Source organism: Agelaius phoeniceus, chromosome 5 (genome assembly GCF_051311805.1).
Source record: "Agelaius phoeniceus isolate bAgePho1 chromosome 5, bAgePho1.hap1, whole genome shotgun sequence".
NCBI lineage: Eukaryota > Metazoa > Chordata > Aves > Passeriformes > Icteridae > Agelaius > Agelaius phoeniceus.
The window spans coordinates 67,331,139-67,345,882 of record NC_135269.1 but is presented as its reverse complement, the minus strand read 5'-3'; the positions used below and the strand labels follow the sequence as shown (position 1 = coordinate 67,345,882).

General features: G+C 41.5%; 1 protein-coding gene across 3 annotated transcripts in view; it reads right to left on the bottom strand.

The window, feature by feature from the left end:
- UPF2 (UPF2 regulator of nonsense mediated mRNA decay) overlaps positions 1–14,528 on the bottom strand; it is a 54,141-nt gene extending 39,613 nt beyond the window's left edge. The window contains exons 1-6 of one of the 3 annotated variants that reach the window (XM_054631705.2): positions 14,091–14,528; positions 9,026–9,405; positions 6,667–7,446; positions 2,689–2,849; positions 1,505–1,702; positions 108–257 (exon numbers count right to left, since the gene is read on the bottom strand). In XM_054631705.2, coding sequence (XP_054487680.2) covers positions 108–257; positions 1,505–1,702; positions 2,689–2,849; positions 6,667–7,446; positions 9,026–9,387 — 1,651 coding nt within the window. In that variant the 5' untranslated portion in view covers positions 9,388–9,405; positions 14,091–14,528. Of the gene's footprint in view, positions 1–107; positions 258–1,504; positions 1,703–2,688; positions 2,850–6,666; positions 7,447–9,025; positions 9,406–13,486; positions 13,723–14,090 lie in introns of those variants that run through there. The other 2 variants (XM_054631704.2, XM_077179239.1) reach the window with 2 other exon arrangements.
- Positions 14,529–14,744: the final 216 nt, after the last annotated feature.

Sequence of the window (14,744 nt, the reverse complement as noted above, 5' to 3'; positions counted from 1 at the left end):
AATAAATTGCCCTGAATGCACTCTACAAATCCACAAACCAAAACAACCACGTTAAAAAAAAAACAAACCACAAAGAAAAAGAATTCTTAAAACCAATTCTTTTTTACCTTGCTCATCAAGAAGCTTCTTTGTAAGATCTTCTGCCTCATCTCCACAGTCCAACTCCAGTGCATCATCATTAATATCCAGGTTCTCCAGCTCCAATTCCAGATCCTCATTCCCAGCTGCTTCCTTATTATCTTTGGCATCTTTTGAATCTATTTTCAAGTTAAGTAGAAATACCAAATAAATACTAACAAACTGTTAAATACACACAGTTATAATTAGAATACAGGAAGATTAATGCTGCTAAACCTACATCTGTACTGTCTTAATGCAAAATCTTTCACACAGATGAAGAAAAAAAAAGGAAAAAACAGAACAGGAGGAAGGTGTTGATGAAATAATATACTATATAAAAGGTCAAATAAAGATTATTATTTTCCTTGAACACAATATCTGAATCAGAAATATTCAGAAAAGCAGTTAATATTTTTCTTGGACCACAACACTGGTCCAACACTGAGCATTTTTCCAAGAGATTACAATCTACAGAATTTTACTGTTTTTCCAGGCCTCCTTCCAATTGCATTTGCAGACTCTGCTTCATTTAAAAAAAATAAATTTCAAGGCAGATAACCTTATTAAAATTCTAAAATTTTTCAAAGCCAAGTGTGACAACTTGTAAAGAGTGCACACACCATATGGAAATACAGACTCACAAACAAGTAACATGTTCAGAATCACAGGCAAAATGAGTCTGAAATGGACTTTGGTGGTATCTCCAGTTCAACCTTTTGGTCAAGGTGGATGAGCACTAGTAACACCACATTTCTCAGGTATTTTTCCAGTTGTTTTAAAATAGTAAGACAGAGATTCCAGTCTCCCTGGGCAAGCTGCTCCAATATCTAAAGATCCTTAGAGGGAAATGTCAGAATTCTCCAATCATGCATCTTGTGTTACACACTGAGCCAGGGATGGGGACTTTTTATCCCATTGCACCTGAAGTCTGCACGTGCCTGGTTGTGAACTGAGAGCTGTGTCACAAGTGAGGAACCAGCCAGGCCTTCTGATCTAGTGAAATTTTATCCTGACAATGTCACCTACCATTAATTATTTAATAAGAAAATAACAGTGAAAAGGACCCCAAACACTAACATCTGCAAAGAAGGGAAAACTCTTCCCATTTCTCACAGAAAAGTTGGTGTTTACTCACACTGGTTAACCTCCAATTTCTTGAAATTTACAATTCTAACAACATTAAAATCAATTTACTTTTCTTCTTCCTTAATAACCAGATGTAATCCCTATCCCACCTAGTTTATTCCCTAAAAATTCATCCAAACAGGTGTACTGTCCTGATAACACAAATTATTTTATTAGAGACTCATTACTTCTATCAATCAAGTTTTTTTATCTGTTAGACAAGATATCTTGAAGAAAATAACTTATCTAAGCATCCTACCTCTTGATTCATCTTTGCTGGAATCCTTGTTCTGGGAATATTTTTCATTATCTTTAAACAAAATTGCTGGCACAAAAGCTTTCAAGTCAATGAGATTCTCATAGAAGTTTCTAGCATCTTCATCTTCCCAGATACCCCCCTCCAGGTCATATTCTCCAGGCTTCCCTGGTGTGAAAATATCAATACCAGGTCCATGTTCTGCAAAAAAAGTTATTTACACAAATTTACATCTTCTATGGGGAGGCACCTTAAGGAGTCCTTTTAGGAAAGTGTTAAACTATTTATTACTACTTCTGTTTTCACCTGAATAATTCAATGCATACTTAAAAGTGTTTTTAACAATTCAATCTTAGTATTAGACATACCAAGAAATTATCTTAAGATCATAAATTTCATTTTGATTAAAAACTCAGACAGAATCAGAGGAAGTCAAATCAAACAAAACTAAGCAGCACATTATGTGGTACTAGAAAGTTGTACCAGACTTTAACAACATTAGCATTAAAAGTAATCACTTGGAGGATGATGAATTGTATGAACCCCACTGAGTTTTAAGAATGAAGTTTAAAAAGAACAATTTAATACTTAAAGCCATTTAAAAAAACACAGCTTTTTAAAGTTCAAGATAATTTAAAGCAAAAGATACTCTTGATTTCAACAACATCTCAACGAATCTCAAAGTTTAAATCGAATGGCATTGAAAGCTGCACTCCTGCTCAGGAGGCCAGACAGCCACACCTAGTGACTTATCTGCCTTATCAATATGTTCCTGCCCACAACATCATGCCCCAAAATAGACTTAAATGTATTTTTTAACAGCATCAGCTTTTAAAACTGACACAGTTTTTAAATACTAAAACCTGCATAATATTAAAGGAAAGGATCAGGTTAAAAACATTTCTAAATTTTCCATTTATTACTCTATCCCCAGAAACAAACCTAAAGAGATATTACTTAGGTTTCCATACACACAATATACCATAGTTATGGCTACATATTAGGCATAATTACTTTAATTTCAAAGAATAAATGTATTATTCACTAGCTGATACCCCTTAGGGGGACAGGTTGAATGAAATGAAACCAGCAGAAAGAACACACTGCTAAGAGGGTTTGGTTATTTTTTCCACCACACCCAAGCAGAGTTCCAGGATTCTGTTGACCTGCTTTAGAATCTGGCTTACCCTCAGGTGTTGGCTTCTCTTGGGGGAGGTCAGGCATGTTCTCATCCAAAAGATCAGCCAGAGACTGAGAACTTGCCAACAGCTTCTGATAGGACATGGCAAACTCCTCATACTGCTTGTGTCGATCTTCACTCAGCTCTCCTTTGGAGTGCAGAATGCGTCTACAAAAACCAAACCCACAGTAAGACCACCCATCCCTCAAACACCTCTGAGCTGTGCTGAACCATTAGCAATTCCTCTGAGCAAAGCCAGCCTGCCCTCCTTGAGGGAACTGGAACAATTCTAGCTTACACTGAAATAGCAAACATTTAAGTGACACTATTATTGTTCCAAATCACACTGAACTTCCAACTTCAATCCTACTTAAGACAGTCCAGTCACAGAAGCTCCAGCTTCCATGTCAAAGAGAAAGACTCACTTGTTCTGCCACAATTAGGCTGTAAAAGTCCTAAAAATACTTACATAGTAAAATAAAATATTCAACTTTATCAATAAACTAGATAAAAGTTGCTTTGCACCTGTAACAATCCATTTCCACATTGTTTAAATGATTACATGAACTATTGTCACCAGGAGGGTCAAAAAATTTGCAAGCAGCCCACTGACTTTCCAACAAAACAAGTTATTTCAAGGCTATCAGGCCAAATTATGAGCAGCTATATTTGTTTCTTCAGGTGCTCTTTATTTTTTTTTACAAAACTATTCATACTTGTTGCAAATAATAATTTTCAACATTGAAGTCTGTTGTCAAAAGTAACTTGCACTTGAAGGAACCTGATCACTGCTTACAAGTGATTACTGGCATCACTGACCAGGCACCCTGCACTGAGATGAAAGCATCAGAAATCTGAAAAAGGTGCAAATGCCACAATTCCCAGAGCAGGTTGTATCATTGCATTATCACTGTAGGGCTCCATGACCATTAGGCTTTTATTATGCAATAGGCAAACAGGCACAGCCTTGCCAAAGCATCTTGTGGCAGAAGAATTCTGAAATAGTTAAGGCAATGTAAGTTGAGGGTTATCAGTCTCTTGTTCCAGATTAATTGTAAAACAAAAGTCTTTTTGTACACATTCACAGGGTGAGCAACAAAATCACCTATCCCTGCTCAGAACCTCAAGTGGACACAGGTGTCGGGCAAGAGAGCAAGAAGCATTAATGCTGGCACAAGTTCTATTTCTCTGACAAAACACACTTATTTAACATGTACTGCCTGCTCCTGCAAAGTACAGTAAAGAAAAATTAACCAATTAAATAACCCCTGAGTATTTGTGAAGTGCAGTAGTTCAATCTGGATTCAGGAAACACAGTAAGTATCTATTCACAGCTTTTCCATGGAGACTGCTGTCCATTGCATACATATTTTAAACCAGCAGCTTTATAAACACCAGCATTGAAGCTCTCTGCTATTATTCAAAAACAAAAAAGCAAAGTGCTGTAACAATAGCACAAGACTTTCAGTTCTCAATTTCAGTTTCAAGAAGACAAGTGTTAACAAATTCAAAGCAGTTAAAGCAAATAAAGCAAAGTAAAAGCACGGTTCACCTGTGAATACAATTACAAGTACAGCACATAGTACTTGTCTCACTTCATGTCTCTTCAAAGCACAAGGCAAGTTCAGCACATCTTAAAAACATCCTTAATTTAGACAAAAGAAGTTTCTTCCATAGCTAACACTTTTCTTGGAAAACTCTCTTCAGAATATGGGAATAATCAAGGTGTTTCCTTGCAATGACACAGCCTGACAAGTTTTGTTGTGCCCTCAGCTGTGTCACCAAACAATCACCAGGTTCTATGGTTATGTCTATATTAAAATCAAAGAGTAGCTCAAGGTACTTTTCCTAACCATCCACTTGAGTCTGCTTTAATTTTACCTAAATGATTCCACAGGTAACACAACACTAAGGCACTCTTAATTTAGCATAGTAATTTTCAATTAATTCAACCAAATTGTACAGCTTAAATTATTTCACAGTCATTCTCCTGACAGAGATAAATTGATGAGTTATTTACCTGACAAAATATCATAACCTTAACATGTGACACAGTTAATGCACAAAAGGGAACACTTCACTCCCTATTCACTTCATTGATTGTGGAATAACACTGTGAATAAAAACTACAGCAAAATGGATCAGATTTTCAATACACGGAGAATTGCTTTATCCAATAGGATTACTGGGTTTTTTTTTTTAAAAAAAAAACCAAACTAAACTAACCTAACCAAACAAAAACACCCCAAAAAACTACCACCCACAAAAATCCAAATTTCAAAGCAAGCAAAGAATCAAGTGCACAATCACTTTCCCAGAATCTACAGTTCAGGAAGATTTCTGTAATACCCATAGAGTTCTTACTTGGCACATCTCTGTCTTGCCCTCCTGATGCCTTCTACTTCCCTAGCAAGCAAATGCCACAAATCTGTTACAGATGTTGTAAACAAATAAAATCTGGTAGGAAAGATTTGATGCCTTATTTAACAAAACTTATTCCTCCTTATTAAGGACTTAAAATAGACACCTCAAGCTTCAGAGAGAGAAATAAAGGAGTTCTCTTAATGCAGTGATAAAGGACAGCTCTTCACATGCCTTCCCCAAAACCAAGCCCTGCACCCAAGCTGACAAGGAGGGATAATTCAGTGTCAAGGTGCTCAAATAGGTCCCTCATGTGCCCTTGTCTGATCCACTCAAAGCAGGCTCAGTGATGAGGTCAGACCAGGCTGCTCAGGCTCTGTCCAGTCATTTTTATGCAGTTGTACAAGTAAATATTAAAGTATATTTCTACATCCCAGATCATTTACATTTTTCATGCTTCTTGCTTTCTTAACATATTTTGTACTTCTCAGAAAATAGAATGAAAAAAGTTTCTATCATACAGACTTTGTAACACACACTTATTGAAACACCAGCCAGAACCAGCGTGCCCAGAACTAATGATAATTGTGAAAGTATAAAGGTTCATATGCATTCACTTAGAAAAAACTACACCTTAGTCAGTAATGTACTTTGAATTAGTAAGGTACTTGTAGAAATAATGGTACCTCAAAAGTCAGTTTATGATCCTGTGAAATTCAACACTTGGCTGAGACCAGATAGGACTGCAGCACAAAACCCATCAGCACAAAGGAGTCTTGCTTTGGAAACATAAAAATTTAATGCATTCCAAGCATACATTTGGTTCTGGATGGATGTCCAACCTTTTAGCTGAAATATGTGTCTATAAACAGTAACATTTTCATTTCTATCTGACTGGAATGCTTCCAGAAGAAATTAAGAAGGACAGTTTTAAGAATAGCATTTGGGTTTAGGCTGGCTCCAATAATGAGAATTCAGGATGTTTTAAAGCAAACAGTTATTAAAAAATGTGAACATGGCAGAAATAAAATTATTAAGATCTCAAAGTCTGCATATTCATACCCTGCAATATTAGTACCACATACAAATATTTAGGAGGACTTTTATTAAATTGTCTATGCCCTCCAACACTTTAATACATTTATTTAATATATATTTGTCCACCTTGGAGTGTAACAGATACCTTCCTAACTTAGCCTATTTTTTCCTTCATCCTAGTATACTAAAATAAGTAGACAAGCCAAAGCAATTGTGGCATATGCTTCGTTTGATACATGTGGGTGGAAAGGGAGAAATCAGATTGTGCCAACTGCAAAAGGACAGTGCCAGCTGGGAAAGCAGCATTGCTCTCATGCTGATAAGGAAACAGCACCAAACAGAGGAAAGAGAATTACAGCTAAAGGTCAACCTCCCTTTCCTTTAAAAGATATTCAAAGAGTCTGTTTGGTCTCTGCTTTTTAAGTATTCAGAACAAATTTAGAACTTTTTTTTAGAAGCACTGCAGAACACACTTATCTTCTACACACTGCTAACAGACTTTGTTCATAAATACTGCAACAAATCTAGGCATTTCATAAATAAACTAATTTTTATTCATAAGTAAAAAGCAACATTCAATTGTCACCTGTTTTGTCTTTCAATATTTTGTAGCTCCCTGTGGTCCCTTTTCAGGTGTTTGGTCAAAGATGTAAAGTATTCCTTCAACAAATTCTGGAAGGGCTGCTGTTTCTCTGGGCTAATTATCTCACTAGGAGGAAAGCTCAAGTTAAACTTCTCTGCAACAGTTTTTACCTTCCTTGGTACCAAACCAGCAATGTCATCTCCACAGTGTCGACAAAAGCTGATAACCACAGAAACATGAGTGTGGGATTCTCGGTCAGCGTTAATAATATTTTTAAGCTGCTCATAGATTAAAGACAAACCTTCCTTGTCAGTGAAAATCCCAACTATTGTCAATTCTGCAATGAAACGCAAATCAGTTCTTAACTTGGTAATGTTGGGAGTCTTCTCTTCTTTCCTTGCTTCAAAATGTTTTTTCCAAGCCTGAAGTAACGAAGGAGCAAAATCAGCGTATCGCTGGTGAAAGAGGGAACACAAATGCACAGCGCAGTTCACGTCTGATATTTTCAGTTTGGCCTCCACAATAGAAGCCACTGCTTCTGCAATGTATTTGCTTAAATTCAGGCTATTAAAGTCATGGGACAAGGAGTCCCTTTGTTGCTCTGTAATGGTTTTTAGCTTCTTAACAAAAGCTGTGTTCTTCTTCAGACTGGAGTCCAGTCTGCTGAAGAAGTTTTCCTCCGGACGACTCTCCGGTGCGTTCTGGTTTTTGCTGCGCAGCTCTTTTCTTGCCTGATGGCGCTCCCAAGCCTCCTGATGGAGCTGATGTGCTTCCTCCTTCTCCCTGTGAGACATAAAAATCAGTCATTTTTGTTATGGAGCCCTCATCTCAGAGTATCAGTATAAAGGAAAAAAGGTCACAGTTGGGAAACCTTCAGGAGTTCTAACACAGTTTCACCTTATTCTCTTCTTTAATATCTACTAAGCTAATCCTAGAAAGCTAAAGCATCTGCTTCAGAAATTCTGTTTAATTTTTGTGTTGCAAAGGGCAAGTACTACTGGTTACAAAACAAAATTTCTCAAATATTTCTATGCAGAACATATTAATCCCAACAGACTTGGAAAATATAAACAAGAAACTTCATTTACTACTGATGAAGTTCCCACAGAAGAGGAAACAGCCTTTCAAAAGGTTACTGTATTAGACATTAAAGGAAAATCTTTTATTGCCAGACTACTGAAATTACACAGAAAGTTTGGAATAGGTGAAATATATGTGTCCCAGCTAGAATTTGGCTATGACATTGCCTCAATCTTACAAGGGAAGTATTTCAGACCTATAAAGATGCCACCTTCAGCACTGTACTATGGCTGGATAACATAGTAAGAAACATGGTCTTGGTAATATCACACATTAAACTGCCAGGCTACATTCTGAGTTTGCCATCCAGGTATCAGTTGTCTATGATTGATTAAAAGTCATTTCTCACATCAAATTTGCTCCTGTTATGTAAGATCTGTAGACCTGTTAAGTTTTGGACAGTAACACTTCACCTTAAATGCATCTGTGCTTCTTTATTGCCTGGTTTGGGCTGGGACAGAATTAATTTTCTTCAGAGTATCCTGTGTGGGGCTGGTGCTTTGGATTTGTGCTGGAATCAGTGCTGATAACCCAGGGGTGTTTTCACTATTTCTGGGATGGGCTTACACGTGGTCAAGGCCTTTTCTGCTCCACACCCCACCCCACCCCACCCCACCAAGGAGGAGTCTGACACTGCACAAGGAGCTGGGAGGGAACACAGCCAGAGCAGCTGACCCCAACTAAGCCAAGGGATGTCCCAGTCCCTTTGACACCATGGCCAATACATAAATCTGGGGCAAGAAGGAAGGAGAGGGATGATAGGAGTGATGGTGTTTGTCTTCCCAAGTCACTGCTAACATTTGAGGGAGCCCTGCTGTCCTGGGGAGTGCTGGGCAAGTGGGGAATGAATTCCTTGTTTTGGTTTGCTTGCCTGCACAGCTCCTGCTTTACCCATTGAACTGTTTTTATGTCAACCCACGAGATTTCTCACTTTTCTGATTCTCTTCCCCATCCTGTTGAGGGGAAGGAGTGGCTGTGTGGGGCTGATGCTAGCTGAGGTTAAATCACAACATTTACTCAAGTACAATTGTGCTCTCCATGGTCATCACATGCAGAACATTATCAAACCCCCATAACAGAGACCAAAGTAACAGAGGTTACAAGTGAACACTCAAAACCTCTTAGAAAACACAAAGCCCAATCAGACAGGCATGTAAAATTTATAACACTTACATGCAACTTATTCAAAGTAACTCCAACACTTCATCTTTTCTAACTGACCACAATTCTGATAACAGAACTCCAGCATTTGGCCCAATTAAACCTTTAAAAGATAACTTACTTCAGTTGAGCAGCTTCTTCTTCTTGTTTCTTTTTTTCTTCCTCCTCTTGTTTCTTTTTCTCCTCTTCTTCAAGTTTCTTTTTTTCTTCTTCTTCTTTCTTCTTTTGCTCCTCTTCTGCCTTTACTTTATCCTCCTCTTTTTTCTTCCGCTCCTTGTCTTCCTTCTTTCTTTTATCCTCTTCCATTTTTTTCTTTTTATCTTCAGGAACCTTTAAAGTCTCTCTCTTCATACCAACCTTCACATCTTCTTTTGGCTTCTCCCTGGTGCTCACTGGTCGCCTTTCACTAAATTCTTTTTCTTTATTATTTAACTGAGATTCTTTTTCTTCCATATTTGCTGGCTTTTTGCGCTCAGCTGGCATTGTGTTACCCAGGCAAACCTGCAGAAGCACAGGAAAACAAGTACTTTTAAATTGCTGTTGATATTTTAGTCATTTTTCACAGCCCACCCATATTCACTTAACTCACAAATGCGTGACTCATCAAAATAAAGGTTTTCTTGAGCTAAGGATTAGACCTGACAAGTAAAAACAAATAATTTTGTAAGCATGTTGTTCTGCAAAGTTGTCTTCAGCATGAATTGTGAAATAGAAGCATCTTGAAGTTTCTACAACCCAAGGAATTTAAGATCTTGAACATAAACAAGTCCATCTGGAAGAAAATAATTCAAGACTGATGAAAACAAAGTACCCCAAACTTAAAAAATAAGTACATGCTTGATCCATCAGCATGCATCTGCTCATCACTGACCTTTCTACACATCTCCCAAGAACACTCCCCCTTCCACTACCACAACTTAGGACACATAGGATAATGCAGGTTAGATGGGACCTTAAGTGATTCATCCTCCTGCTCAAAGCAGGGTCAGTAATGAGATCAGACAAGACTGTTCCAGTCCTGAAAAGTATCAAGGAAAGAAACTGCACAACTCCTCTGGCCAACCTGCCCCAGTGCTGGAGTATCCTCACTGTGAAAAGGATTTTCAACTTGCTTCCTTGTTTCCTCACCCCTCCCAGATGTCCCCAGCATCTCCAGCACTCAGCACAGGCAGCAGCTGAAGAGCACAGTGCTGACTAAGCTGGATGCACAAACCTCCCTGCCAGCAGAGCAAACGGAAATAATACCACAAAGGCTGTGATTATCAAGACTTAGGAAAGGCTACAATTTCTCTCTCCTTCTACTCAACCAACATTTTTGTAGGAGCTTTAGCCTCTTTGGGGTTTCCAGTCCTCCAAGCTTTGGTTTCATTTGGACAAGGACACAAAAGGTAATGCATATTGAACACAAAAGGGTAAAATCACAGGACAATTTTGATTAGGAGGAAAGCGAGACAAGCACCTACTTCAGGCCTCTGCTCCAAGCAGATCCAAGCAGATCAGAGGCTTGGCTAAGGCTTTAGTGTCCCCAGGAATAGAGAAGCAATGGTCCCTTCTGGGCTCAGAGACAAAAAGCTTTTCCTGATACCTGCCTGGAAATTGCCATGCCCCATACTGTGTTTGCTTCTTTTCATCCTATCCCTGCACAGCTTGGGGGAGAAGCCAGCTTCATCTTCACTATGCTCTCCCATTAGGTTGTTTCAAGACAGGAATAAGATTTCCCCCACTTTTCTTACAGATCAAGAACCCAGTTCTCTGTGTTTCTCCTCAGATATCATGTCCTCCAGCCTCCCCATGGTCTTGGTGATCTTATTCCAGTGTGTCAATGCCATTGTTGGGAACAGAGAACCCACAGCTGGATGTGTAAATGCTGAGCAGAGGGGGGAGACTCACCTTCAGCCTTACTGTCAACTCCTGGTACCACAGCCTGGAATGCAAGGGCATTCTGCTGACTCCTGCCAGGGGCAGGGGGGCCAGGCAGGACCATGAGAGGCAATTACAACCACCTAGGCTTTTACTTCAGGCTAAATTAATTTCTTAACACCAAAAATAATTTTCACATACTTACATGCGTCAAGTTAAATGCAGGCATAGGTGGGACTTTGTTTTTCTTAGTAACACCAATTTGATTCCCAATGGCCACCCCTACTTTTGCCTAACATTTTACTCTGGATTATGAAAACATCCTAGATTTACCAATTCCCTGCATCTACTCAGAGTGGATAATGAGACACCTGCATTCCAATCTCATGTAGAGTGCTTCTGGTATTAATGTTAACTATTTTGCAATATGTTTATAAATAAATAAATAAATTTATAAATAAATCTTCACAATAAAGATGTTTCTTAATAAGCATTGGACATTCCCCCTGCCATCTCCCAAACAATAAAATGAGATATTTATATACTGTCTATCCCACCAGATGAAACTGTATTAGAATATTTAAGGTGCTCATCCATTTTTCTGAAGAAAAATGGTGTGCAAAAATTTACAGAATGAGTACTCACACCTGGGCAGTGACAACCTAGCAATGGGGAGCCTATTCATGACTTGGCCTCTGGCAGCAGCTGGCAACAGCACCAACAGGGAAATGCCTCTGACAGGGACTTATGGAAATCAAATCAGCATTGCTTAAACAAGCACACTTGGCTCCCTAATGCATGTCTACAACTCCCAAATTTCAGAACTATTTGAATTCCAAAAACACTGCTCTTAAAACAGTATTATTATGAAATCAGTACTTAACCAAAGAGGGAAGGGGTCGCCTGTGTTTAAAGAAATGCTGGAACAGCATGTCACAATCCCAATACTCTGAACAAGTAACTTTTAAGAGCAGGGTCATTTACCAACAGGGTCATTCCTATTCTTACTAAATTTAGGAACTCAGAATTCTGTTTTAAAGATGTATCTGATGCTTCCTTGTATAAAAGCAAACCTGAGAAGATGGGATAAAAAGAAAAGAGAGGGAGCATCATTTGGCACGTTATGGTTTTGACCACAAGGCAGTATTGTCCACTTTTTCCCAATGAACAACGGAGTCCAAAAAAACCCCAAAAATCTCATTTTACAGCAGCATTCTGTTCTGTATCCCAGAACAGGTATGCTGCAATCCTTCTCACTACCCACTACGTGTACAGCTCCTTATCTCCCCAACCTTTCCGATGGCTCTGCCAGCTCGTTCACGCCGACACCAAAGGCCCGAGGGCACAGGAGGCGGTGCTGCCGCTGCCTCCAGCTCCAGCCGGGCCGATGCAGCGCGCAGCTCCAGCCAGGCGGAGCTCCCAGCGGCACAGAGCCCCCCTGGCAGGGCTAGGACTGTCCCACAAGGAACTTTCCCAAAAGCTGGGGGAAGCAGGGAAAAACGGGAACGGCTGGCTCACCTGGGCCTCATCTCCATAGGAAACAAGGCTGAAGATGGCATGGAAACATTTATTCTGTTTAATAGCTCACATTTACATTCATGCACTGATGAAAAGGCATAATAATGATGTGAACTCCATAAGCAAACAGACAGGACAAACCAGCACTCACACCAGAAAATTGGGAAGGACAGAGAAAACAGAGACAAGACAAACATCCCTGTGCCTTTGGACTCGTGGCAGCCCATTTCCATAGTGACACTTGCATCCTTTAACACTCCTTCTTCTCAGTTCCAGCACCTACAGACAACATGTTTGTAGAGGGAACTATTTCTCTTAGTTTTTCAATATTTGATGTACAATGATTTATTTAAAGTTAAGTCAATTTTTACTATACTTAAGTTTCTACTTTTTAAACAATAATCTTCAAATTTTAAAGAATGGGACTGGGTTCCTGATACTCTTGAGCTCAGAGACTTAGGAAATAGTTTTGAAAATATAGAAGTAACATTTAAGAAAAACCATCTATGTTATTTACTCTTGAGGAAAGCAGAGAGTAATGTAAGGTATTCAGCATCATTAATCTACTCACAATTCAGAATAAAAAAATTAACAGCAACACCTTGGCGCTCAAAGCAATACTCTCAGGTGAATAAAAACAGTCTACTCTCAAACCCTGAAGTAATATGATCCAGAATCTCTATCCTTGCAACCACAAGTCTGAGAGAAGGAAATACAGCTCTATTAAACTAAACACAATGAAATTTTTCACTAGAAATTAAATGGATTACATAAATTGTCCTTTCTGCAGCTACTCTTATTACAAAAGAGATGTGGGAGATAATGAACATAGGCAAGGTGTCTCACCTCTGGCTGAAAAATCTCAAAGAGCAACAAACTCCTCCATCACTAGTTATCACACTACTAGAAGGTTGTAAATTTCAAAAACTGAAATTCAATTAAGGTTCTCTTAATGCAAGGGAAGGTGCATAAGAAAAATACCCAGGTCAGTGAGGAGAAAATAAACTTACAGGTTTGGGAAAATGAGACACAGCACAAAAAAAACCCCCAAAAACCGTAGTGCAGAGAGAGAGGAGTCCCCACACAGGTGGCAGGGAAGGTTCACAGAATCGCAGAATATCCTGACTCAGAAAGGCCCCACAAGGATCATCGAAGTCCAACTACTGTCACTGCACAGGACATCCCCAAGAGTCACACCGTGTGCCTGAGCACATTGTCCAAACACTTCTGGAGTTCTGACATGCTTGGTGCTGTGACCTCTTCCCTGGGGAGCCTGTTCCAGCGCCCAACCACCCTCTGGGTGAAGAATCTTTTCCTGATATCCCACCTAAACCTCTCCTGACACAACTTCAGGTCACTGACACATCTTCTGGCCGGCCTGCCGAACAGCCGGGCACTTTTACTTTCGCTTCTATACCTCTCGGGGAGAATGTTTTGCTGCCAAACTCGCAGGAACGCTCTTTCCACCATGAAACAGAGGCCTAGAGACAAGGCACTAAGTCCAGAGAGACTCCTTGGCTACCACCCCAATGCCCGCTCGCAGCTCTCCCGCAGCCCGGGCCCTTTCCCGGATGGCACCAGCAGCTCGGCACCAGCAGCTTCCGCTTCTCTCCCGGCCTCCCTCTCCCAGCGCTCCCAGGCACCGCCACCCGAGCCTTCCCTACTCCGAGCCCCACGGCCCCTCCGTCTCCGGAACCCCCCTCCCCATGGCCCCGCCAGGCCCCTGTGCCCTCCTCCTCCCGTCCCCGAGACCCCTTCCCCACACACGCCCCGGCACCGCCCTCCCGTCCCGTCGGTGCCCGCGGTACCTGTGCCCGGTGCCGACATGGGCCCGCCCGGCGCCGCCGCCGCCTCCTCCTTCTCCTCCGCCCCTCCGAGGCCCCCGAGCGCTTCTCCCCTCACGGCGACCGGGCCGCCGCCGCGCTGCCTGACCCACGGCGCTGCCCCGACCGAGCCCTCCACGCCCGCCCCGCCACGCCCGGGCGCGAAGGGAGGAGCGGCGCCGCTTCAGGGCGGCGGAGCCGCGGCTGCGGGCGGCGCGGAGCGGCGCTCCCCGAGGGACGGGGGTTAGGCAGCGCGGAGGGCAGCCCCGCGCGGGGTCCTGCCGGCGGACGGGTTACCGGGAGTGCGGAGGCGGAAGGGGAAGAGGAACGGGAACGGGAATGGGAAGGGAAGAGGAAAAGGGTTCGGCCCCGCGTCCCTCCCAGCGGCGGGGAACGGGGAAATAGCCTCTGAATGTCGTTTCCTTGGTGGCCTCAGCGCACGGCTCGGCTTGTGGAGCCGCGTGACGTCACGGCGGTGACGTGTCTGTGCCGTCATGTGGCGGGTGGTGCCCTCCCGGGTGGTGCCCTCCCTCCGGTGTCACCGTGATAAAACATTGGGGTGACAGTGTCCGAACACCAAATTTCTGCCTCAGGGTGGCTTCACGGGGGGGGCGCGCGTTAGTGTGCCCAGCTCTGGGC